The sequence below is a fragment of the Oncorhynchus nerka genome, linkage group LG13, assembly GCF_034236695.1.
Source record: "Oncorhynchus nerka isolate Pitt River linkage group LG13, Oner_Uvic_2.0, whole genome shotgun sequence".
NCBI classification, from domain to species: domain Eukaryota; kingdom Metazoa; phylum Chordata; class Actinopteri; order Salmoniformes; family Salmonidae; genus Oncorhynchus; species Oncorhynchus nerka.
In genome coordinates this window covers 66,308,783-66,333,879 of record NC_088408.1, presented here as the reverse complement: position 1 = coordinate 66,333,879, position 25,097 = coordinate 66,308,783, and the positions used below count along the sequence as shown (strand labels likewise).

Here is a 25,097-nt window from a genome sequence, read left to right as displayed (position 1 = left end):
TTGGAGCAGCTGTGGACAGGTGTAGCTTGAACTTGTTTTTATTGCATAGAAGCAGTCTTATCAGTTACAGGACCACTGTGCCGTCCACTAAATTGGACATTTGATAGCAGTGCAGTGTGATAGGAGAGACTGCGATAGGTAACCGATCACTGTGTTTGATGTCTGAGAAGAGCTGGGGTCTCTGTGGAGGGGTTGTTACTGAGATGCATGTGTTATGCGGGAGAGATGCTGCATGTATTACAGTGATTAGCGTAATCTATTGCAGTGTGGAGAGAGAGAGAGAGAGAGAGAGAGAGAGAGAGAGAGAGAGAGAGAGAGAAAAAAAAATAGAGAGTGGGGAAGCGAGATTTCCCTGCATGTCTATGCGATTGTGTTTTCACTGATCTACTGCATTACTCTTCAATGCAGTTTCCCTCTCTCCTCCATTCCCTCCCTCTCTCCTTCACTCTATCTCTCTGTGTGCTAATCTTCCCTCGCTCTCACTGCTCACATCCCTCTCTCCTGCCAAACCTCTTCTCTCCCTTTCGTTTGGCTCTACTCTCTACAGTGAAGATGACATCCCCAGTTTTGATGAATCAGCGAGTCCCTCGTACTGGCCGGTGGCTGCCCAGCAAGACCCCACATGATCGGGCTTTCTGGGTGAGGATGTGCCCCCTCTAAGGTGGTTCTTCAGCAAGGCACCGAGAGCACCGGACAGGTCTGAGTAAGTACTGCTCTGAAGGAATCTTTCACTAATAACAGGGTGGAATTGATTGCACTGACAGAGTAACAACAAGGACTGTGTGTAACAACAAGCCTGTGTGTGCAGATCCTCTAAACTGCCTCGACACTCTGCAACTGATCTGCCTTTGTTTGCCCATCTCAGCATGCTGTTCAAATTGATTGATTTGCGGTTGTGCTATTGTCAGGGGAGTTTCAGTCCGATGTGATCGCGGTATAGCACAGGTGCCTGATGCATCAGTGGGAGAGCAGAGTCTTCTATTGTCACGACTCCGAGATGCTGTGTTGGCATTAAATGGTTGTCTTTGTTTACCCGTCCTCTTCAGGCATCGGTGTACATTAGCATCTCCCCTCTCATAGCGTCTCTGTCTCCTTTCAGCAGATCTCCATCAACTTCTTAGGGGAATCACAGCTCTCACATTCTGACTTCTCTCTCTGCTTGGATGTACTGTTTCAAAGGATTCTGAAATTATCCGTTTTTCCTGATGGGTTTCTTTTGCCTAGAATTTGAGGAAGTAGGAAGTTCATGTTGGAAAAACAGAATCTAGGCACTGTGTGTTTATTGTCCTTGTTATATCGAAGCTTGGTAGAACAAAGAATCATCTCTATTGAGAGTTCGATCGTGAATCACATGAACTGTTCACTACAAATTGAGATAGTTGCCATTGATAAGGCACTTGGTGAGTTATTGTTAGGGAAATGTGTGCGTAGGAAGGCCTGTGTGGCCAAAAATAGATTCTGTAACAAGAAAAGAAGTGCTGAAATGCCTGAAATTATCAATCAAGTCTGTGTTGAGAGAACATGTATTTCTATGGAAACAGTTGTTTCACCTCTGTCTCTATCTCTCCCCTCCCTCAGCTACCTCTCAGAGCAGGTGAAAGGAGAAGGTAACTCCTGTTTCTTTATCTGGCCAACATTCAATTAGACTACAATACATATTAATGATAGTTAAGTAATAAATGTTGATATTTAAGTCTTTAGTCTTGTTACAATATCCCTCACACCACGGTTGCTTTAAAGTAATCATCATTAATAATGTATGATGATGAAATATCTGCCTTTCCCCTTTGTCTGACACTGAGATGGCTCATGAAGGAATAATACTGTATATCTTACTCAGATACACTGGAATTGTAAAGATTTTCAATGTACTAAGTTCCAATCAAAGACAGAGAAGTGGTTTGTATAGGGTCTCACTAGGGACAGATATAGTTGGCTTTATTAGTTCCCAATGGGGCACAGAGGGCTACGTGGAGTGGACTGAGTAAGGGGCAAAAAGGGTTCTACCTGGAACCAAAAAGGGTCTTCCTATGGGGAAAGCCAAAATAACTCCTCTGGAACCCTTTTTCTAAGAGTGTACATATTTAGGATAAAGTACACTACATGACCAACAGTATGACATCTGCTCGTCAAACATCTCATTCCAAAATCATGAGCATTAATACGGAGCTGGACCCATCTTTGCTGCTAAAAGAAACTACTCATCAGGGAAGGCTTTCCACTAGATGTTGGAACATTGCTGCGGGGACTTGCTTCCATTCAGCCACAAGAGCATTAGTGAGGTTGGGCACTGATGTTGGCCGATTAGGCCTGGCTCGCAGTCGGTGTTCCAATTTATCCCAAAGGTGTTCTATGAGGTTGAGGTCAGGGCTCTGTGTAGGCCAGTCAAGTTCTTCAACACCGACCTCAACAAACCATTTCTGTATGGAACTCCCTTTGTCCACGGGGGCATTGTCATGCTGAAATAGGAAAGGGCCTTCCCCAAACTGCTGCCACAAAGTTGGAAGCACTTAATCGCCTAGAACGTAATTGTATGCTGTATCGTAAAAATGCCCCTTTGCTGGAACTAAAGGGCCTAGCCCGAACCATGAAAAACAGCCCCAGACCATTATTCCTCCACCAAACTTTACAGTTGGCACTATGCATTCGGGCAGGTAGCGTTCCTCTGACATCCACCATACCCAGATTCATCCATCGGACTGCCAGATGGTGAAGCATGATTCATCACTCAAGAGAACGCGTTTCCATTTTTCCAGAATCCAATGGCAGCGAGCTTTACACCACTCAAGCCAATGCTTGGCATTGTGCATGGTGATCTTATGCTTGTGTGCGGTTGCTCGGCCATGGAAACCCATTTCATGAAGCTGCTGACGAACAGTTCTTGTGCCGACGCTGCTTCCAGAGGCAGTTTGGAACTTGGTAGTGAATGTTGCAACCGAGGACAGATGATTTTTACACGCCATTGTGCTTCAGCACTCGCCGGTCCCGTTTTGTGAGCTTTTGTGGCCTATCACTTCGCGGCTGAGCTGACATTTCCACTTTACAATAACAGCACTTAAAGCTTACCGGGGCAGTTTTTGCAGGGCAGAAATGTGATGAGCTGACTTGTTGGAAAGGTGGCATCCTATGACTGTGCCATGTTGAAAGTCACTGAGCTCTTCAGTACGGACCATTTTACTGCAAATGTTTGTCTATGGAAATTGCATGGTTGTGTGCTCGATCTTACACACCTGTCAGCAACAGGAGTGGCTGAAATAGCAGAATCCACTAATGCGTGTCCACATACTTTTGGCAATGTAGTATATATTAGAATATTAGGACTATATTTAGGGAGTATCCATATGATTACATAAGTGTAAGGCAAGAGGAATTGGCAAGAGAAGAATTTGTTCATTTGCACTTGTGTTCACCTGTAGACAGGAGGCGGCACAGAACAGTGTGAAATGTGACTCGGAGAAAGAGAAAGGGCTGAAGGCGGCGAGCAGATACGGTCAGGTGGTGTAGCTGCTCTCTAGCGCAAATCCATGCATGTTAATGTGAGTCGTGATGAGAGGAGAGCTCTGCTGCTGTAGCTCTCCCGTACCCTCAAGTGTCATTTCTAAAAGGCCCCTTACCTCTTCTGTGATCCTCTTTGTGGGATCTCTCCACATCTAGTAGTTCCTTTGTAAAGAGTCTGAGGTACGATTGATTGTACCCATGTGGCATCAGGTTCACTGAGTTGCTGTTGTCATGACCAGGGACTTAGCTATAGAAAACAATCCCTGTCCATTTGAGGGTTTAGGGATTGGACCTGATAGGTCTAGATAGGGGAACTAGAACTGAGAGCTTGACAGAATCTGTGCTTCTGCCAAAATAAAGGAACACCAACATAAAGTGTCGTAACAGGGCGTTGGGCCGCCACGAGCCTCCAGAATAGCTTCAGTGCGCCTTGACATAGATCTGGAACTCTATTGGAGGGATGTGGCACCATTTTTCCATTAGAAATTCCATCATTTGGTGTTTTGTTGATGGTGATGGGAACACTGTCCCAGACGCCGCTCCTGAATCTCTCATAAGTGTTCAATTGGGTTGAGATCTGGTGACTGAGACGCGCATACACACACGCACACGCACAAAGCACACACACACACACACACACACACACACACACACACACACACACACACACACACACACACACACACACACACACACACACACACACACACACACACACACAGAGACTTTAAACCTCCTATGCTCCTTTGATACCTCTCCTTCAAAGTCACTGAGACCTTTTCTTCTGGCCATTGTAGCCAAAATAATAGGCAACTGGACATATTTATACATGACCCTAAGCATGAAGGGATGTTAATTGCTTAATTAACTCAGGAACCACACCTGTGTGGTAGCACCTGTTTCTAATATACTTTGTATCCCTCATTTATTTAGGCAGTTACCTGTACATTTGCAACAGGTGAGTGATTCACTGCCACCCACAGCCCATATGTTACAGCAGAGTCCCAGTAGCTGCTGGTCCTCCTGCATTCTGAATGTAGAGCAACGCCATGACTTCTCTCTCCTCCTCTGCAACAGGACTGACTCATGCCACACATTATTCAACCCACAGAAAACATCTCAGAGAGTTGATCTAGCTGCAGATATCAAATTCTCCACGATGGGTTTTCCCTTTGCTGTTAATAAAGCTCTTATCGCTGTAACTAAATGAATAGAGAGCATCTGGTTATCTGACTGGCTATGCACCAACGTTATTGTAATAGAGTCAAGCTGAGGTTGAAGCCCTGCCAGCTCAACAACTGCCCAACAAAATGATGGGTAACCATGGGGGAACTAATGCATTTCTCTTTCACTGTCTGACCAGAGAGTATGTGAGAAAAGCTGCTTCAGTGCTACCAATCATCCAAAACATGTAAAACCCTTGTAAAAATATTTCGCATTTATTTGATCAAATAGACTTTAAAGGGTAGACACGCAGATTCCTCTTGTCAAAAGTATTTCTTCATACAGCGTAACAGGTTACAGGGTCTTCCAGGAGGAGCGCTTGAGCCGCTTCATCATTGCTGAGAAGACCCTGATTATCAAGGAGCGTTATTTGATAGGCTGGGAGATGGACCGAGAAACCTCTCCAACGGGAGATTCAGCACCCTGAGCCCCAATGTGGGGGGCTAGAAACACAAGCCAAAGGGGTGAGAGAGAGAAATATAATCACTTTATGTATAATAAATATTAATAAATAACAGTTCTATAAGTTTACTAGACCTACTCTATGTTTCTACCACACCTAAACAAAACTTCAAGCTATAGCAGAGCTTTAAAACATCCTTACCTATGCAGTAGAGGGAATCTCAGTCTGGTCCTAGACTGAATGGCAGTCATTTTGTTTCCTCTCTTGGAACGCTAAAAGAGAAAGGTAAAGAAAATGTAAATCAAATCTTCTGAATGCAACGCAACAATATAGTGAGGAATAAAACATGTTTATCTCATATATTTATCTCATCATAGCCACATCAATGACACCAGCCCCTAATTGGAACATAAAGCAACATCTCCTATACCTTATTGTTGATCCTGAGTTAGGTCATTGAGAAGCAAAGAAAGCTCCTTCTTGCTCTCTGCTCATTCCCACTCTCTGTCTCAGTCTGGTCTGCTGGGTTTGTTGCAGTAGAAGCTGGTCTTGATGCCTCCTTACATCCCTGCACCAGCTGCCAGCTCTGTCAAATTCAGATTCCTGGGAGGCCATAACGGCTTGGAGGGCGTTACAAGAGCTAAACGCCTCCAGGAGGTTTTTATGTGCACCCCTGAACACAGGGGGTACGCCTGTGTCCTTGAGAATCCAGATGCAACACAGAACTCAGACAGAACTTGTCTGATGAGCTGCTGAAATATTGCTGTCATATCTACTGCCTGTTGGGAAGGTCCATCTAGGGCTGAGGGACCGATCTTTGATAGCAACCTTATCACCAGTATCGTGACAAAACAGATAAAATCATCTTTGTCGGAGTCCATCAAGGACTGCAGAGGGAATGCAGTAGCACTGCTGATGTCTGAAGGGATGAATAACTCCCTCAGATGGCCAGAGCTGTTAGGGTAGCACACTTCTTTCTCTTCCATGTCAATCCCAACTCCCTTTGTTAGCAAATATGTTCCCTTGCTGGTGCAAGAGGGAGTGAAGAATCGAAGAGAGGCTTTGGCACTCGATTGTCGGTTACTTTCAGTCCTTGGACTATTACGATGCAGGGCTTCATCTGTGTGTGTCATCATCTTTGTCCTTAGGTCACTCATAGAAATCCCTGGCATTATAGAGTCCCCGGTGTTGATGCAGGAGCTCCTGGCGATGGGGAAGGTCAAATCATCAGGCACCTCATCAGGGATGGGAATACCAGGGAGGTTGATCTCTAGCTCACACTTTGACCTTGGACCCTTTTTCAGATCTGGATAAGGAACAATGACACTTTGAAGAAATGGACAAAGATGAACAGGTTCTAAGGAGTGACATATATAGGGAAGGTAATCAGGGAGGTGATGGAGTCCAGGTGAGTCTGATGACTCCCAGGTGCACGTAACAATGGTGACAGGTGTGCTCCATAACGAGCAGCCTGGTGACCTAAAGGCCAGAGAGGGAGCACACATGACAGTTCTCCCTCCCCGCCACACAGCTCCAGCCGCAGGACTCCGACCAAAGGAACGATCCCGGGGATCAGGAGCGGACCGGTCGCCCCTGCTGCTGTGCGGGAACCTTCGCCGGCTGGGGCGTGGGAACCTGACATAAAGGCTGAAGCAGGGGGGCCTGGTGATCCAGCTGAGGCATGAGAGCCTGACGAGCCGATGGAAGCAGGGGAGCCTGGCGATCCAGCGAAGGCATGAAAGCCCGACAAGCCGGCTGAGGCAGTGGAGCCTGGCAATCCGGCTGAGGCATGAGAGCCTGACGAACCGGCGGAGGCAGGGGAGTCTGGCAATCCGGCTGAGGCATAAGAGCCTGTAGCGGCTCCTGGACCTGACGTCAATCCCATCGAAATCAAAAATAAATAAAATAACACCCAGATGTTTCCCTTAGGTGAGGTGTTATTCTGTAATGAATGCGCTGAGAGTTGGGAAGCAAGTACAGAGAGTGAGTGTTTAATAAATAAACGGAACTTAAATCAGGGAACACGAACAACGCACCGACACGGAACAGAGTAAATAACACCTCGCCAAAGGGAAGCATCAGGGAGTGTTTTTCGTTTTTGTGTTGGAGGTGACGTCGGTCTGGGTTCTGCTGCCGGAGCAACCGAGTGTGCCTCAGCCGGCTCATCAGGCTTGCATGCCTCAGCCGGTACCATGGGGTCTCAAGACTCGGTTGGCCTGTCAAGCATCTGTTGCCGAGTCTACCGAGGATGCCTCAGCTAACTCGTCAGTTTCTCAAGATTCGGTGGGCTCGCCAGGCTCCCATGCCACAGCTGGCTCGCCAGGCTCCAGCTTTTCAGGCTGCTCGTCAGGTTCCTGTGCCTTGGTGGAGGCGACTGGTCCGCTCCTGATCCTCCGCATTGTCCCTTTGGTCAGCATATTGCGGCTGGAGCCGCGCGTCAGGGAGGGGGTACTGTCACGTATACTCCCTCTCCGGCCTCTAGGTCACCAGGCTGCTGATAATTTCCCACACCTGTCACCACCGTCACCCGCACCAGCGCTTCATGACACTCACCTGGACTCCATCACCTCCTTGATTACCTTCCCTATATCTGTCACTCCCCTTGCTTCTTTCCTCAGGTGTTATTGATTCTGTTTCATGTCAGTGCATTGTTCGTGTTCCTTGTTTTCTGTTCCATTTATTTATTAAACACTCACTCCCTGTACTTGCTTACCGACTCAGTGCATTCGTTACACCAACGATTTACCCTCCACTTTCAATAACTCTGACTGCTCATCTTCTTGGCCAGATCCAATAGGGTGTTGAAGTCCTGTGCCATTTTTTCCATAGTGCCGACAATGGCATCCAGCACATTGTCAATCACAGGGTCCATGAGGGGCTTGATAAACCTTATCCACTCTGGCTTAGACTTTTGGCTCTGTAGCTCAGCCAGGATCTGCACCGAGGCTACGCGAATGACCTCCCTGCCTCCCGACTTTCCAAAGGGGGGCAACTACCAGGGATGGCCTGAATGGCCACTGAGAGGCCAGAGTTAAGCTGGTGTACACCTCCCCCGCGATAGCACAGCTCAGCTGAGAGGAGCTGGAGGAGGCGAGGTTGGAGTGGCCCTTAGACAAGGACATCAGGAGGTTTTCCACTGTTACTCCAAAGAGATCCGTCAGAGGCTCCTCTATGAGGGCAGCCTCTCCAGATGCATGCGAGCTCTGTAACCAGGTCTGTCATCTTGAAGATACACACACAAACATCACTGATGCCATGCAAAGAATCCCAAAACCAACATTTTTAACATGATTTTGATGTTTTTACAACATCAGAATTGTATTATTTCTGAAAGGCATGTACTGCCCCCAATTTCTTTATTCATAGTTTACTTTATAATGGCTTACCCAAGACCCGTCCCCTCTGGGGCAACATTTTTTTATCAGAACATAAAAATACAAGGTGTGCTTTCCAATTGATGTTAGGTATGGGTCAGGGATAAACTGAATCAATACGTTGAAATATTGCTGTGAGCATACCTCTTAGGAGAGTAGCATGGTGGTTTGGTGGCATGGTGGTCTGCCCTGCCATTCCTCCTTTCCTTGGTCCAGTAGTTCATCTCACTGATCAGTAGCCTTTTCTCCCGCTCATCCAGACTGTCTAAGGAGTCCTTAGACCCTGTCAAAGAGCACTGGGATTCTGGGGAGGTTGCCCCACTCCTCAGGTTCACCCCCATGATTACGAGCCAGCACTGGTAGCAGAATGCGGAGGGCCGTCTGGGTCACGACCCTAACAATCTTCAGACACATCATGGAGAGCTGCTCAAATGTCAGCTATGGCCAACAGAGTAATATTAAATCAAGCTATTCCATGACACATTCTCCTAAATAGTGCATTACTTTTGATCAGATCCTTATGCGGAGACTGCGGAGACTTACGTTATTCTTCATGCCATGCTGAATCACTCTCCATTGGCTAGAGAAAAGAAAGGGAACATATTTGAGTTGCATATTTTAGTGTTGAGTTAGTGTATTTGATTAAGCAATTAAGTACATGAGACATTTTGTTCTTGATTTAGGGATAGAGATAACGGTATGGTTAAGGTAGTGGTTGAAATCACATTTGTGGTTAGAAGGCACATTATGACTGCAAATTCAGAGTTGTTGTATGTGAGGTTGAAGAAAGACGTGGGACTTACTCATTAGTTAGACTACTCAGGAAGGAGAGGAGGACTGGGGAACAGCTTGTCCCAATATTGAGAGAAGGCATTAGAGTCCTCTGAGCCTCCTTCTCCAGCTGCTCAATGATAGATCCCCTGTCCTGGAAACTACACCTGGGTGCATGAGAAGACCCTGGGAAACCACAAAGAGAAATCTGAAGTTAAATCAAAACTTTATTCCACATTTTCGTTCATTGGTACTGATTTGATTGCACTGGACAGGTGAAAGAATATCCCTCTGTGGGCCTCCACAACCTCAATTCGGTCTTATGTAGTAACATTTGAAATGGTGTTTTTTAAATTGGATAAAAGTAGAGACTCGGAGCTTGAAAATGGCAAACAAACAAAAAACATTTTGGGGATGCATGCCACCAAAGCCACTACACAACACAACATAATTAAAAACACACTAAACAATACATTAATTGCACTTTAACGGTGTCAAACAGTGCCCACAAGCTGTTAGGGCCTATATAAATATATAGATAAAGCTGTCCCAACAGCAGAGTCCCAACAGCAGTCCCAACACCTTACCACTGCTACACCTGGCTATCAGCGGAGCCTTGTCTGGCAGCGAAACAGTTCATACACCCTCATTTACTGCCTTTTAAAAAGACATAGCTGACAATTGAGATGTACAAACTATGGCATAAAGGGACAACAAGCAACACAAACATAGACGCAGACACATGCACACACAAACAGTGGGGCAAAAAAGCTATTAGTCAGCCACCAATTGTGCAAGTTCTCCCACTTAAAACGATGAGAGAGGCCTGTAATTTTCATCATAAGTACACATCAACTATGACAGACAAAATTAGAAAAAAAGTCCAGAAAATCACATTGTAGGATTTTTTATGAATTTATTTGCAAATTATGGTGGAAAAATAAGTATTTGGTCAATAACAAAAGTTTATCTCAGTACTTTGTTATATACCCTTTGTTGGCAATGACAGACGTCAAACGTTTTCTGTAAGTCTTCACAAGGTTTTCACACACTGTTGCTGGTATTTTGGCCCATTCCTCCATGCAGTGTGTTTGTGATCATTGTCATGCTGAAAGACCCAGCCACGTTTCATCTCCAACTTCTTGTTAACAAGAAATTTGTGGAGTGGTTGAAAAACGAGTTTTAATGACTCCAACCTAAGTGTATGTAAACTTCCAACTTCAATTGTATCTTCCTGGCATATTACATTATTTACGCAGTAGCATACAAGACATTTTTGGACAAACCTTGTTGTGCTGTGCTCACTTCAACAGGAAGGTGGCGCGGCGGTCCTTCGTGGGCAAATTTTGTCATCAAACTTTGTCATCAAAGTCTGGCATTCTCTGGATTCATGGTGCTTTCAAGACAAAAAAACAGGGTCGAATCATGATGACGTCAGTGATCTTCAGGCCGTAGCTCTAGAAAGAGGCCCGAGTTCATGACTTACAATTCCGAGTTGGATAACCGTTCAAAACGTTTTTTTCCCAGTCGGAGCTAGTTTTTTCCTGAGTTCCCAGTCGTCTTGAACTCACTAAAGTCAGATTTCCCAATTCTGAGTTAAGTTTATTTGAGCGCGTTAGAAATCATGCTGGATTGACAGCATTGCCAACGTTGAAACTCATAGTTTTAAGCTTGGAAAAGAGACCCTTAAACCCAGACTTGGGACCACACAGCCACTCCACTTAATAGCAGGCTATTCATGTGACAAGGATTAATAAGGATTTGCCAGTAGATTGTCGACTTGATTCATGATGATAACTGCTAGCTAAGATGTTGAAGGTATGATGTTGATGTGATCAGTCCAATCAAAGCTACTGTAGATAAAACAATATTTTACGTCATTTTATCTGTGGCTAATGACCTTGAGCCTTCTTGGATGGGCACTTCTAATGTTACTCTATGGCAGAACCCAAGGGGCTTGAAATTTCAAGCTCTACCCTTAGATTTGGTGGTGACATAGTGTCCCCATGAGTGACAGAACACTGAGCCAATTACGGCGCAAAACTGAAACCGCAAACCACCGCATTTAGCCATGGCAAGGTGACTGGGAATATGGCTGAATACAAATAGTGTAGTTATTCCCTCGGTAAGGCAATCAAACAGGCAAAATGTCAGTACAAAGACGGAGTGGAGTTGCAATTCAATGGCTCAGACGCAGGGTCTACAGACAATCATGGATTACAAAGGGAAAACCAGCCACGTCGAGACACCAACGTATTGCTCCCAGACAAGCTAAACACCTTCTTCGCCCGCTTTGAGGATAACACAGTGCCACCAACGTGGCTACTCCCAAGGACTGTGGGCTCTCGTTCTCCGTGGCCGACGTGAGTAATACATGAAAGCTTGTGAACCATCGCAAGGTTGCCGGCCCAGACGGCATCCCTAGCCGCATCCTCAGAGCATGTGCCGACCAGCTGGCTGGAGTGTTTACGGACATATTCAATCTACTCCTATCCAAGTCTACTATCCCCACTTGTTTCAAGATGTCCACCATTGTTCCTGTACCCAAGAAAGCAAAGGTACCTGAACTAAATGACTATCGCCCCGCCCCGTAGCACTCACTTCTGTCATCATGAAGTGCTTTGAGAGGCTAGTTAAGGATCATATCACCTCCAACCTACCTGACACCCTAGACACACTCAATTTGTATACCGCCCCAATAGATCCACAGACGATGCAATCACCATCTCACTGCACACTGCCCTATCCCATCTGTACAAGAGGAATACCTATGTAAGAATGCTGTTAATTGACAATAGCTCAGCCTTCAACATCATAGTACCCTCCAAGCTCAGGTATTAGATTTCTCCTCGAAACTCAAAGTATGCGTAATGAACCATACCTTGTTATCGTCCGACATGATGTGTAGCCTATTGTAGCAGGCTATTTGGAGGTAATACTGATAGTCCCTTTAAAAGCACATGGGTGAACCGTCGGCAGACGCAAGTGAAGCGACGTTATCCTTGAATTTTACCAAGACATTGTTGAATACTCGTTTCTGATAGGCTTAAGCATAGGGATTCGTAAAATACATTATACACATGATGTCACAATTAGGCCTAAATCTACTGCATAAATCCAATGCATTTGTTATATTTCTATGGTCTAATGTCTAAACGCTTTGTCGACAATATCAGAAAACAGGTCATAGCATGTAATATATGGTTCATCAAGCATCCTCATCCTCTTCTTAGGCATCATCATCACCATGCTCAAAAACGTAACTCGCTGCAAACCATTAGCTATAATTCTGAGGCTGCAAATCAGCAAAACTAACATGTGCAATACATTATATTCACTTGCACTTAAAGTAGTTTAAAATCACTGATGTTCTCTGGGGCTCGAACTATTTCAGCACTGTTGAGCTGTCAATGTCTGAGTTTGTAGGCGTTAGTGGACAGCGCCATGGTCCTGAAATGTTTTGAATCTGGGCTACACCTGAGACAGCGCCATGGTCCTGTATTGTTTTGAATCTGGGCAGCACCTGAGACAGCGCCATGGTCCTGAAATGTTTTGAATCTGGGCAGCACCTGAGACAGCGCCATGGTCCTGAAATGTTTTGAATCTGGGCAGCACCTGAGACAGCGCCATGGTCCTGAAATGTTTTGAATCTGGGCAGCACCTGAGACAGCGCCATGGTCCTGAAATGTTTTGAATCTGGGCAGCACCTGAGACAGCGCCATGGTCCTGAAATGTTTTGAATCTGGGCAGCACCTGAGACAGCGCCATGGTCCTGAAATGTTTTGAATCTGGGCAGCACCTGAGACAGCGCCATGGTTCTGAAATGTTTTGAATTTGGGCGGCACCTGAGACAGCGGCTTGGTTCTGAAATGTTTTGAATCTGGGCGGCACCTGAGACAGCGCCATGGTTCTGAAATGTTTTGAATCTGGGCGGCACCTGAGACAGCGGCTTGGTTCTGAAATGTTTTGAATCTGGGCGGCACCTGAGACAGCGGCATGGTTCTGAAATGTTTTGAATCTGGGCAGCACCTGAGACAGCAGCATGGTCCTGAAATGTTTTGAATCTGGGCAGCACCTGAGACAGCGGCTTGGTTCTGAAATGTTTTGAATCTGGGCGGCACCTGAGACAGCAGCATGGTCCTGAAATGTTTTGAATTTGGGTGGCACCTGAGACAGCTGCTTGGTTCTGAAATGTTTTGAATCTGGGCAGCACCTGAGACAGCAGCATGGTCCTGAAATGTTTTGAATCTGGGCGGCACCTGAGACAGCAGCATGGTCCTGAAATGTTTTGAATTTGGGCGGCACCTGAGACAGCGGCTTGGTTCTGAAATGTTTTGAATTTGGGCAGCACCTGAGACAGCGGCTTGGTTCTGAAATGTTTTGAATTTGGGCAGCACCTGAGACAGCAGCATGGTCCTGAAATGTTTTGAATCTGGGCAGCACCTGAGACAGCAGCATGGTCCTGAAATGTTTTGAATTTGGGCGGCACCTGAGACAGCGGCATGGTCCTGAAATGTTTTGAATCTGGGCAGCACCTGAGACAGCAGCATGGTCCTGAAATGTTTTGAATTTGGGCGGCACCTGAGACAGCAGCATGGTTCTGAAATGTTTTGAATCTGGGCAGCACCTGAGACAGCAGCATGGTCCTGAAATGTTTTGAATTTGGGCGGCACCTGAGACAGCGGCATGGTCCTGAAATGTTTTGAATCTGGGCAGCACCTGAGACAGCGGCATGGTCCTGAAATGTTTTGAATCTGGGCGGCACCTGAGACAGCGGCTTGGTTCTGAAATGTTTTTGTTGACAAAGCAGCAGTGGCTTACATCCCACTGGTCACACACTGGTTGAATCAACGTTGTTTCCAAGTAATTTAAAGGAAATTATCTTGAACCAACGTGAAATAGACGTTGAATTGACGTATGTGTCCAGTGGGATATACTTATGTTCTATCTTGCGTGCAATGATGCACGAAGCAGAAAAAAAACGGTGTTTGTTGTTTGCAGTAACTTATCTGCTGTTGTAATATTAGACGTGGTAGTTTCACCATTAAGTATTCCAGCTTTAAAAATGCAGTATAAGGTCTCCCCAGTTATGGTAGATTAATTTAGCAAGACATTCTGTATACTTCTGGCCCTTCTTTGGACACTGTGTTAACAACCCTCCAGGCAAGCTTCAATGCCATACAACTCTCCTTCCGTGGCCTCCAATTGCTCTTAAATACAAGTAAAACTAAATGCATGCTCTTCAACCGATCGCTACCTGCACCTACCCGCCTGTCCAACATCACTACTCTGGACGGCTCTGACTTAGAATACGTGGACAACTACAAATATCTAGGTGTCTGGTTAGACTGTAAACTCTCCTTCCAGACCCATATCAAACATCTCCAATCCAAAGTTAAATCTAGAATTGGCTTCCTATTTCGCAACAAAGCATCCTTCACTCATGCTGCCAAACATACCCTTGTAAAACTGACCATCCTACCAATCCTCGACTTTGGCGATGTCATTTACAAAATAGCCTCCAATACCCTACTCAACAAATTGGATGCAGTCTATCACAGTGCAATCCGTTTTGTCACCAAAGCCCCATATACTACCCACCATTGCGACCTGTACGCTCTCGTTGGCTGGCCCTCGCTTCATACTCGTCGCCAAACCCACTGGCTCCATGTCATCTACAAGACCCTGCTAGATAAAGTCCCCCCTTATCTCAGCTCGCTGGTCACCATAGCATCTCCCACCTGTAGCACACGCTCCAGCAGGTATATCTCTCTAGTCACCCCCAAAACCAATTCTTTCTTTGGCCGCCTATCCTTCCAGTTCTCTACTGCCAATGACTGGAACGAACTACAAAAATCTCTGAAACTGGAAACACTTATCTCCCTCACTAGCTTTAAGCACCAACTGTCAGAGCAGCTCACAGATTACTGCACCTGTACATAGCCCACCTATAATTTAGCCCAAACAACTACCTCTTTCCCTACTGTATTTAATTTATTTATTTATTTATTTTGCTCCTTTGCACCCCATTATTTTTATTTCTACTTTGCACATTCTTCCATTGCAAAACTACCATTCCAGTGTTTTACTTGCTATATTGTATTTACTTTGCTACCATGGCCTTTTTTGCCTTTACCTCCCTTCTCACCTCATTTGCTCACATCGTATATAGACTTGTTTATACTGTATTATTGACTGTATCTTTGTTTTACTCCATGTGTAACTCTGTGTCGTTGTATCTGTCGAACTGCTTTGCTTTATCTTGGCCAGGTCGCAATTGTAAATGAGAACATGTTCTCAACTTGCCTACCTGGTTAAATAAAGGGGAAATAAAAATATATATATTTTAAAAAATGAACAAATCCAACACTGTTCTACCGAGTCCTTCTCAGCCAGAGGTGACTGACTGTAATATCGCTAGTTATAATGGTGCTTTTAAAAACAATATTAGTTATTTGTAATTGCTTTCTGGGAGGTAATTATTACAGAGGATGAGCCCAGTTGCACAGCCTGCTCGCTTGGCTCATCATGGACTGGTGGTGAGAAATGTAGCCTGCGAACAAGTCAGCCAGATCTGATCCCCATCTGCTACTCCATGCTAGGCTACTGTAGCAACTTGCCGGCCTGCACCATCTTTCATGGCACTGATTCTACACGCGCAGTAGGCTTATGGCACGCCGACATCCCACAACAATTACCCAGTTGGAATTACTTGCTGAAACTTCAAATCATACTTCCGCCCTAATATCAGTCACACTTGACCTTAAGGAAGAACCGCCCTTTAAATGTTGTTCAATTAGGAAAATTCTAAAGCTACTTACTGATTTCTCTATTAAACTTAAAAATGTAGGCTTAAATGAACCTTATCTGGTTGTCGTCAGCCATTATGGGTGACCCATTAAGTTGCCCGCTCTGCGTCTCTAATGTAGCTCGGTTGAAAACCTGTCTGTGAACCTTCCGCAGACACAATGAACCGAAGTGAATATGGACATTACCCATGGCATAAAGACATCATATTCATGACATCAAATATGTCTAGATGCCATAGAGATCCTCTTAAATGTGTATTCTAATACCTGATTCTATGCCAGACGCATTGTTGACATCATTAGAAAACAGATAGTGTCACACAGTACATGCTGTTGACAGCCTACCCCAAAATCAAACAGTAATCCACTCCACCGTGATAAGAAATCTATCATATAGTTTTGACATATTACACAGGATATGACAGAGTTCCTGATTTGAGATACTGTATATAAACAACAGGAAATGAAAAAAAGATGTTTATCTATTTCAAAGGTTTCTGGTGGTTTCTGCATGTGTTGGGGAATGGGGCCTGGATCTCTCAGAGCGCATCAACCCTGTCTTGCATTGCATCAATAATGTTATGTACCAATCAAATATACATTGCCTAAGGCTGCAGTGCTATACTCCATGCAGACAGTGCTCATTGTTCCTTTCACATGATGGATATATGCTACTCTGTCTGTTTGGATGTGATGTGGGAAGTGTTATCTTATGGGGTTGGTGATTGTTCTGTGTGAAGCCATAGTCTCCGTTGCATCATGGGATGCAGAATGTTATGTGAAACCCCTGGGCCTGTGGCTGTCGAAACTCCTCCACTGAGCTGCTGCTGTGAGCAGGAGTGGGAGAGAAGCCCATGCTTAATAGACAGTGACAGTCTTCTTTTCTTCATTCTCCTGCCTCTCCATCTCAAAGGCTGCCAAATATAGAGAATAGTGCTTAAAGAGGCGGCCATGTGCACACACACTCAGAATCACACTCTATTTTTAGGTTTGTCTTATTCCAGAATATACCCATACGGCATGGTCCACACGGTATGGTTCTATGTTTTTTCACTCTGTGATTAAAAGTAGTTCTCAGAATAGATGCTAATTATGTGTGTGATTATGTAATATAAGGAGTGTGCCTTCAAATGTAAAGCATCGCGGATTGAGCTGCTGTGGAGTTTGGTGCTACTTGGGCCCCTCAAGTGTTGGGTTTGGTCTGATTACGGATTTTTGAATTCTGAGTTTTGAACATGGACATGAAAGGGCTCATGTAGTTTTTTTTAATTCTTTGACTTGCGTTTCACTTGATTAGTTTAATTGTTTATTTACCTTAATTGTTTGATTAGAAGATAACATTTAATGATGATTATGAATGGCACTAAAGGCAGCTTTAGTATGGGGTTTTCTGCTCTTAACCCTATTTCCTATACAAGCTACAACATGTTGGAAAAGGAATGTTGAAAGTCTGTTTATGTAATGTTGTCGCGACATTAAACATCAATTCAATGGTGCTAATAATTTCCCATTTGATAAACTGTAAAAGGTGGTGTGGTATAACATAATGACATGAAAAGGTAAGTGCTGTAAATAAAAGCCCCACAGCTTTCAGGAGAGATTGTGTATATAGAGTGTTTACTGCAATTAGTCTCTCTCCCACGCTCTTTTTTCTCCTGCAGATTAGTGGTTACAGCCCTCAGCTCTCTAGATAAGACCCGCTAAAGACATCAAGACACTAAATACAGAGAGCATTGAGAGACACAAGACACATGTCACAGGTACTCTTATGTTTGATATACTCTGTGTGTGTCAAGTCACTCTGTGTGTGTCTATCAGTGTGTGCCTATCATTATTTGTTCATGTCCTGTGACTGACTGATGGTTCTCTGATTTGAGACTACTGTTGTTATGTGGTGTCTGTGTTGTCACTCCACATTACTGTGGTACCTTGTGTTGCTACCCAGTGCTGGGACTCCATACCATAACCTTTTTTTTGTGTGTTATGTTGTGATTGTGTTAGTGGGAGCACTCCAACACAGCATGTAGTCTATGCACTCCAGTATGTACTGTGATTGTGTATCTGTGACACAGTTGACGGCCCTGCACCCGTGACTCTCAGTGCTCCTCAGGGGCTCTAATGGCTTCTTTAATTGCATCCATCCATCACCCAACTGGCTCATCTCTTAAACCACACATACTGAGATGAGCAGCTTGGCTTAGGAGGTACAGAAATAGCTTCCTATAGCTTAAAGGAAAACTTCTATTGTTGATATAGTCCCAACATGTTTTGCATGGCAGCAATCTAGATTTCAATCGCTATAACTTTCAGAATACAGACATTCAGCTGGCGCGATGCATTTAGCATCATCTGATGCTTTATTTTGAAAGTTCTATATCTTGAAAACTTGATTGCAGTTTTTAGGTGGAATTTTCCTTAAAGATTTTTACCTCACAATTTCTTCATAGTAGGCTGGGTTCAAAGGAGATTTGGCAACGGTCATTTCTTTTTACATAATGGACTTAAATGTGCTGTTGTCTTTCACGTGCTTTCCTGTGAAGTACTGCTGCAATGATTCATCTATGTTTTCACAGCTCTCAGCACAAAGCCTTCTTCAACCCCAGTCGCTGTGATCAAGGAAATGCTTTGCACAATCAACTTCAGTCCTTTAGTTTATTATAAATGGCCATGTTTATTACAGTAATGTAAGGTTGTGGTCACCTGCAAGAGTTCAGTTGACATTGGGAAGATGAACTAATGCTGAAATGGACAAATAAAGCTGTCCTCCATGTTGCTGTATTCAGATGGAACAGGAGATCTCTCTAGTCCAGAGTAAGATGTCTGATCTGGAGTCAGTGCTGCAGCAGAAGGATGTGGAGCTGAAAGCCTCAGAGACACAGAGGACCATCCTGGAGCAAGACCTGGCTACCTACATAACCGAGTGCACTGTGAGTGGCCCAAGATCCTGACTGTGTGTGTGTGTGTGTGTGATTCTGTAAAGCAGATAGGTACTATGTGTGTGTGTGTGTGTGTGTGTGTGTGTGTGTGTGTGTGTGTGTTTGTGTGTGTGTGTGTGTGTGTGTGTGATTCTGTAAAGCAGATAGGAACTATGTGTGTGTGTGTGTGTGTGTGTGTGTGTGTGTGTGTGTGTGTGTGTGTGTGTGTGTGTGATTCTGTAAAGCAGATAGGAACTGTGTGTGTGTGTGTGTGTGTGTGTGTGTGATTCTGTAAAGCAGATAGGAACTATGTGTGTGTGTGATTCTGTAAAGCAGATAGGAACTATGTGTGTGTGTGTGATTCTGTAAAGCAGATAGGTACTATGTGTGTGTGTGTGATTCTGTAAAGCAGATAGGTACTATGTGTGTGTGTGTGTGTGTGTGTGTGTGTGTGTGTGTGTGTGTGTGTGTGTGTGTGTGTGTGTGATTCTGTAAAGCAGATAGGAACTATGTGTGTGTGTGTGTGATTCTGTAAAGCAGATAGGTACTATGTGTGTGTGTGGGTGCTCTTGTGTACTACATGCGGTGTTACCAACAGGCTTTATATAAACTCAGCAAAAAAAGAAACATCCTCTCACTGTCAACTGCGTTTACTTTCAGCAAACTTAACGTGTAAATATTTGTATGATCATAACAAGATTCAACAACTGAGACATAAACTGAACAAGTTCAGACATGTGACTAACAGAAGTGGAATAATGTGTCCCTGAACAAAGGGGGGGTCAAAAGTAACAGTCAGTATCTGGTGTGACCACCAGCTGCATTAAGTACTGCAGTGCATCTCCTCCTCATGGACTGCACCAGATGTGCCAATTCTTGTTATGAGATGTTACCTAACTTCCACCACGTCACCTGCAAATTCCCGGACATTTCTGGGGGGAATGGCCCTAGCCCTCACCCTCCGATCCAACAGATCCCAGATGTGCTCAATGGGATTGAGATCCAGGCTCTTCGCTGGCAATGGCAGAACACTGACATTCCTGTCTTGCAGGAAATCATGCACAGTATGGCTGGTGGCATTGTCATGCTGGAGTGTCATGTCAGGATGAGCCTGCAGGAAGGGTACCACATGAGGGAGGAGGATGTCTTTCCTGTAACGCACAGCATTGAGATTGCCTGCAATGACAAAAAGCTCAGTCCGATGATCGATCCTCTAAATCGATCCTGCTCCAGAGCACAGGCCTCGGTGTAACGCTTATTCCTTCGACGATAGATAATAAACTGGTCCAGCGAGGGTGGGTTTGTGCCCATAGGTGACATTGTTGCCGGTGATGTCTGGTGAGGACCTGCCGCGCAGTCCTACAAGCCCTCAGTCCAGCCTCTCTCAGCCTATTGCGGACAGTTTGAGCACTGATGGAGGGATTATACGTTCCTGGTGTAACTCGGGTAGTTGTTGCCATCCTGTACCTGTCCCGCAGGTGTGATGTTTGGATGTACCGATCCTGTGCAGGTTTTGTTACACGTGGTCTGCCACTGCGCGGACGATCAACTGTCCATCCTGTCTCCCTGTAGCACTGTCTTAGGCGTCTCACAGTATGGACATTGCAATTTATGGCCCTGGCCACATCTGCAGTCCTCATGCCTCCTTGCAGCATGCCTAAGGCATGTTCACGCAGATGAGCAGGGACCCTGGGCATCTTTCTTTTGGTGTTTTTCAGTCAGTAGAAAGGCCTCTTTAGTGTCCTAAATTGTCATAACTGTGACCTTAATTGCCTACTGTCTGTAAGCTGTTAGTGTCTTAACGACCGTTCCACAGGTGCATGTTCATTAATTGTTTATGGTTCATTGAACAAGCATGGGAAACAGTGTTAAAACCCTTTACAATGAAGATCTGTGAAGCTATTTGGATTTTTAGGAATTATCTTTGAAAGACAGGGTCCTGAAAATGGTCCGTTTCTGTTCTTTGCTGAATTTTATGTGTGTGTTTCAGAGTCTGAAGCTCAGTCTGGAGCAGGCCCGTATGGAGGTTTCCCAGGAAGACGACAAGGCGCTGCAGCTCCTCCACGGCATCCGGGAGCAGAGCAACAAGCTGCAGGAGATCAAAGAACAGGTAGAGGAGAGCGCCTCCTGTGGGGCATCAGATGCCTGGCAGGGGTTGTGGGTGGTGGAGGGAGTAACACAAAGTTGCCTCTAAACGCTGTTTAACTGTAATGTTTAGGGTTACGATTTGGGGAGGGTAAGCTGATCCTAGCTCAGTGCCTACGGGCAACTTCTACCCAGAGTGCTGTGGAGGGATGTGCTGTAAAGGGTTGATTGCCCATCCCTATGGGGTGTGAGTCGTGTGGGGTGCGAGGAGAGTGCTACCCTGTCAAAGCCGGGTTAATTACGGAGGAGGAGGGTGTTGAGGCTTATCCACTGCTCTCTGTGTAGGTGGAGTCAGTAGACTGTTAAACACCCTGGGTCTGGATTCCTGAATACATGGAACCAAATTCATGTGAATTAGTGTTGTTACTGTTGTTTCTTTCTCAGATAATAGAGAAAAAGCCTTGAGTGCCACATAATAGAAGTCTGAAACAGACGTTCTAGTAGCGCCAGCCTTCTGTGAGTGTCAGCATTGACAATTTACTAGGAGTTTGCAACTATGGTGTCCAACAGTGGGCATGAACTCAAACGCACTCTGCCGTGCACACAGGACTTGTCCTGACCATAAAGAAAGTCTCAGTGGATATCTCTCTAGTAGTGGCGTGCCTTTGCATAGCTCAGCGCCCCAGTACATCAAGGTGTCTCCTGTGTGTTTATCACTCCACACTTTCAGGAGTGATGTAGTGTCTCCTGAGTCTCTGCTGATTGAGGAGTGTAGAGGAAGGATAGAGGCACGTTCAGCCCACCATTATCCAAATAGTGTGTGTGTGTGTGTCTCTTTGTGTGTGTGTGAGTTTTTGTGTTTGTGCGTGGGGGTTTTGTGTGTGTGTGTGTGTGTGTGTAACTAAGAGAGTGTGTGTGTGTGTGTGTGTGTGTGTGTGTGTGTGTGCAACTACGAGAGCGAGTGTGTGTGTATGTGTATGTAACTAAGAGAGAGAGAGTGTGTGTGTATGTGTGTGTAACTAAGAGAGAGTGTGTGTGTGTGTGTGCAATGCGGATACAACAATGATCTGATTTGGTGAAGGGTGCCAAGTTCGTGAATTAAGATATTGAAAGATCGACAGCAGAGGACAGTTAGACAGTATGAAAAATCACCCCCTCCACGGCACAGAGCAGAATCCCTGGCAGTGGTTACCAGGCACAGGCGCTATAGCGCAATGGTTGCCATGGCAATGTGAACCATCCATACCTAGAAGTGGAGAGTGTGCAGTGCCGCTGATGCAGTGGGCAGCCTGTCGTGATGAGGCGATGGGGTTTTGGATCTTACATTATGGGAACCAGTGTTGGTGTATCACCACTGCACTGTCGTCTTCACACCCACTCCATGGTCCCCCGTGGTGGTATCGTTACCGCTTACTGATACGGCTAATGCCAACCTGGGAATTAGCTATGGAAATGATTGACCCACTTAGAGTTCAAGTTCATAAAGTGGTTGGTAATTGTCATACATGCGAAGGAGTTATAGGCTATTGGATATTTGCAGAGGTACTTTCCTGCTTGATTTTGAAGGCTGCATAAGGTCTTGAACAGTGCCTCTCTCCCATGCTCTCTTTTAGGAGTCTGGAAGTCATGTTCATATTCATGCAGAATGTATTCAGTGTTGGCTCAACAAACATGGAAGATTGGGGATATGAGCAATACAAGCTTTTCAGTGAGAGAAAGAGAAATCCATTGCAAGACAATCAGTACATGCAAATTCCGTAATTCTGAGAAGCAGTGAGAATGAAACACGAGGCTAATTGGAACCGATCCCTAACACTGAACACAAAGCACACAGGCTGACAGACTATAACTGGGATAAGACAACTATTCTACCTCTTAGTATTGTATTTGTGATAGGTAGGTTTAATCCAGTTCCAAGGCCTACCTAAAGTAAGCTTCATTTGACCACTTTGTCAGCAAACTTACCTTTGGCACATACAACATGTCTGAAGATGACTGAAAGGAATGATTATTCTGTTCTGTAAGGCAGAGTGAAGAGTTAGAGGCAAGGCAGTGTTTTTTCCCCCCAGTACCATGGATTAGTCTCCCCCATCTTGAGAGGCTACAGCAGAACTATCACTCTCCCTGTCAGGGCTACACCTACTGCATTTGAAGCTCCCAGCGGGACTGTGCAGGTCGGGACGATAGGGAGGGACTTTCTGTGTGATTGTGTGTGTGCGTTTGCATGTGTGTGTGAGTTAGGTAATTCACACTCTGAATCAGCTCTTCTGGCGTGCACTGTTCCATTCTATTCACCCTGTATTCCCCCTTTTCGCTCTCTCTCTCTTTAATCCTATCCACTCCTTCCTGCCCCTGGCTCACTCCTCCCTCCTCCTCCATGGGTATCACTCAGCTCTGTACTTAAGCCCAGGCCTAGATCAGTTCTCCTGCTAATTGATGTTCAGGGCTGCCAGAGATTTGCTGTGATCCAGTCAGGGACCTAGGGGACTGGGGACACTGAGGAACTGATATGCTGAGTTGGCCCGCTGGCGAAACACACTGTCATTTTGTATGAAGATTCTTTCCTACTTGAAATGGATTTGAATTTGACTCTACAAAGAGATTAAATGAAAGGTCCCTGTGGTTTCTGGTTTATTCAGTAGATGCAAGTATTGCTCAAGTGAAAACCTTAATTATCATTCCAATTATCAATTTAATTTACTGTTTACCTTTTTCTTCCTCAATTCATAGCTTCATGCCATGAATCCTAATTGACAATGCCAATCATCATTTACTCAAATAGCAAATGCTTTTTGTATCTTAATTAGCGTTAAAGGAGGTCCAAACATAATTTGGGAGGAAATTGTACTGATTATGAAATTCCGTCTTTCATTTTCATTTTTAAAACACGGCATGAGTCATTTCTTACACATTTTCTTATTATAATAGTTAATGACTCATAAAGTGTCTTCCTGTCACTTACTGTAGACAACAGGCGGACGTCCTCGGAGACACGATTTAAGGGTTGATGGAGGAACACTTAGCAAGGTTTGAAACTGGATGGAAACAGGAGGAGAACTTTGAAATGAAAAGGGACTAACGAGGCGCTGGCTGGTGCTGCTGATGTTATCTGCTGCGCCTGTCGTGTTCCATTGTCAGGGTGTCCTCCCCCTTCCCAGGCACAGAGACCATGCTACTTTTCATTAGCCTCTGCTAGTCCTAACCAGCCCGGTTGACAGGACTGCTGCATGCCCCGTGACCAGACCACGAGATGGAAATGAAAGCTGTTAGCCATAGCTAATCATTCATTACAACTTTAGAAGAGAAGGACACTAATGGATTTTAGCTGATGCACTTCTTCTCTGCCCTACCTTTCCTTGTTCCATAATGCTTTGTTCAATAGATTCCATTACACAGTATGTCCTTTTCTGTCTATTCGTTGTACCTCCCCTCCCCATCCCTCCCTCTCTCATGTCTGCCTATCTAATCTCTTTCTGCGATGCTTTCCGTTCCTTTCTATGTACTTGTTATTTTTTGGCACTCATCCTTCTCCTCATGTCTTTCACCTCTGCACTCCTCCGCTATCCCTCTCTCATCCCTCGTTCCTCTCGCATCCCTCTGCAGGAGTACCATGCCCAGCTGGAGGAGATGCGCGTGGCCATCAGGCAGCTGGAGGAGGACCTGTCTGCAGCCCGTCGCCGTAGCGACCTGTACGAGTCGGAGCTGAAGGAGTCTCGTCAGACCAGCGAGGAGCTGAAGAGGAAAGCAGCTGACTATCAACAGAGGATGCAGAAGGTTCTGCAGCTGTTCACACTGATATTGATCTCTTGGCTCAGACCCACGTTCAGAGAAGTTGAAAGGCGTGTTGGTTTGACTGATTTTCAGCTTTTTGTCTTACAGGCTAAGGAGCAAGGCAAAACTGACACGGAGGAGCTTCTGTCAAAGCTGGAGAAGGTACCGCTTCAGTTCCATTGGCTCACATGTTGACATCCTATATGGTTCGATATGGTCCTTCAAGGAATGCTGTTCAGTCAATGGT

At 45.2% G+C, this 25,097-nt stretch overlaps 1 protein-coding gene across 5 annotated transcripts in view; it reads left to right on the top strand.

Annotated features, from left to right (window-relative positions):
- The first annotated feature begins 388 nt into the window (after positions 1-388).
- The window catches only part of LOC115139923 (citron rho-interacting kinase-like), a 57,691-nt gene continuing 32,982 nt past the window's right edge, over positions 389-25,097 (top strand). For 4 of the 5 annotated variants that reach the window (XM_029677800.2, XM_029677802.2, XM_029677801.2 and 1 more), the window contains exons 1-6: positions 389-703; positions 17,741-17,839; positions 18,863-19,006; positions 20,985-21,104; positions 24,683-24,853; positions 24,959-25,012. In XM_029677800.2, the coding sequence (XP_029533660.1) occupies positions 17,831-17,839; positions 18,863-19,006; positions 20,985-21,104; positions 24,683-24,853; positions 24,959-25,012 (498 nt within the window). In that variant the 5' untranslated portion in view covers positions 389-703; positions 17,741-17,830. The remainder of the gene's footprint in view (positions 704-17,740; positions 17,840-18,862; positions 19,007-20,984; positions 21,105-24,682; positions 24,854-24,958; positions 25,013-25,097) is intronic. The other variant, XM_029677803.2, reaches the window with a different exon arrangement.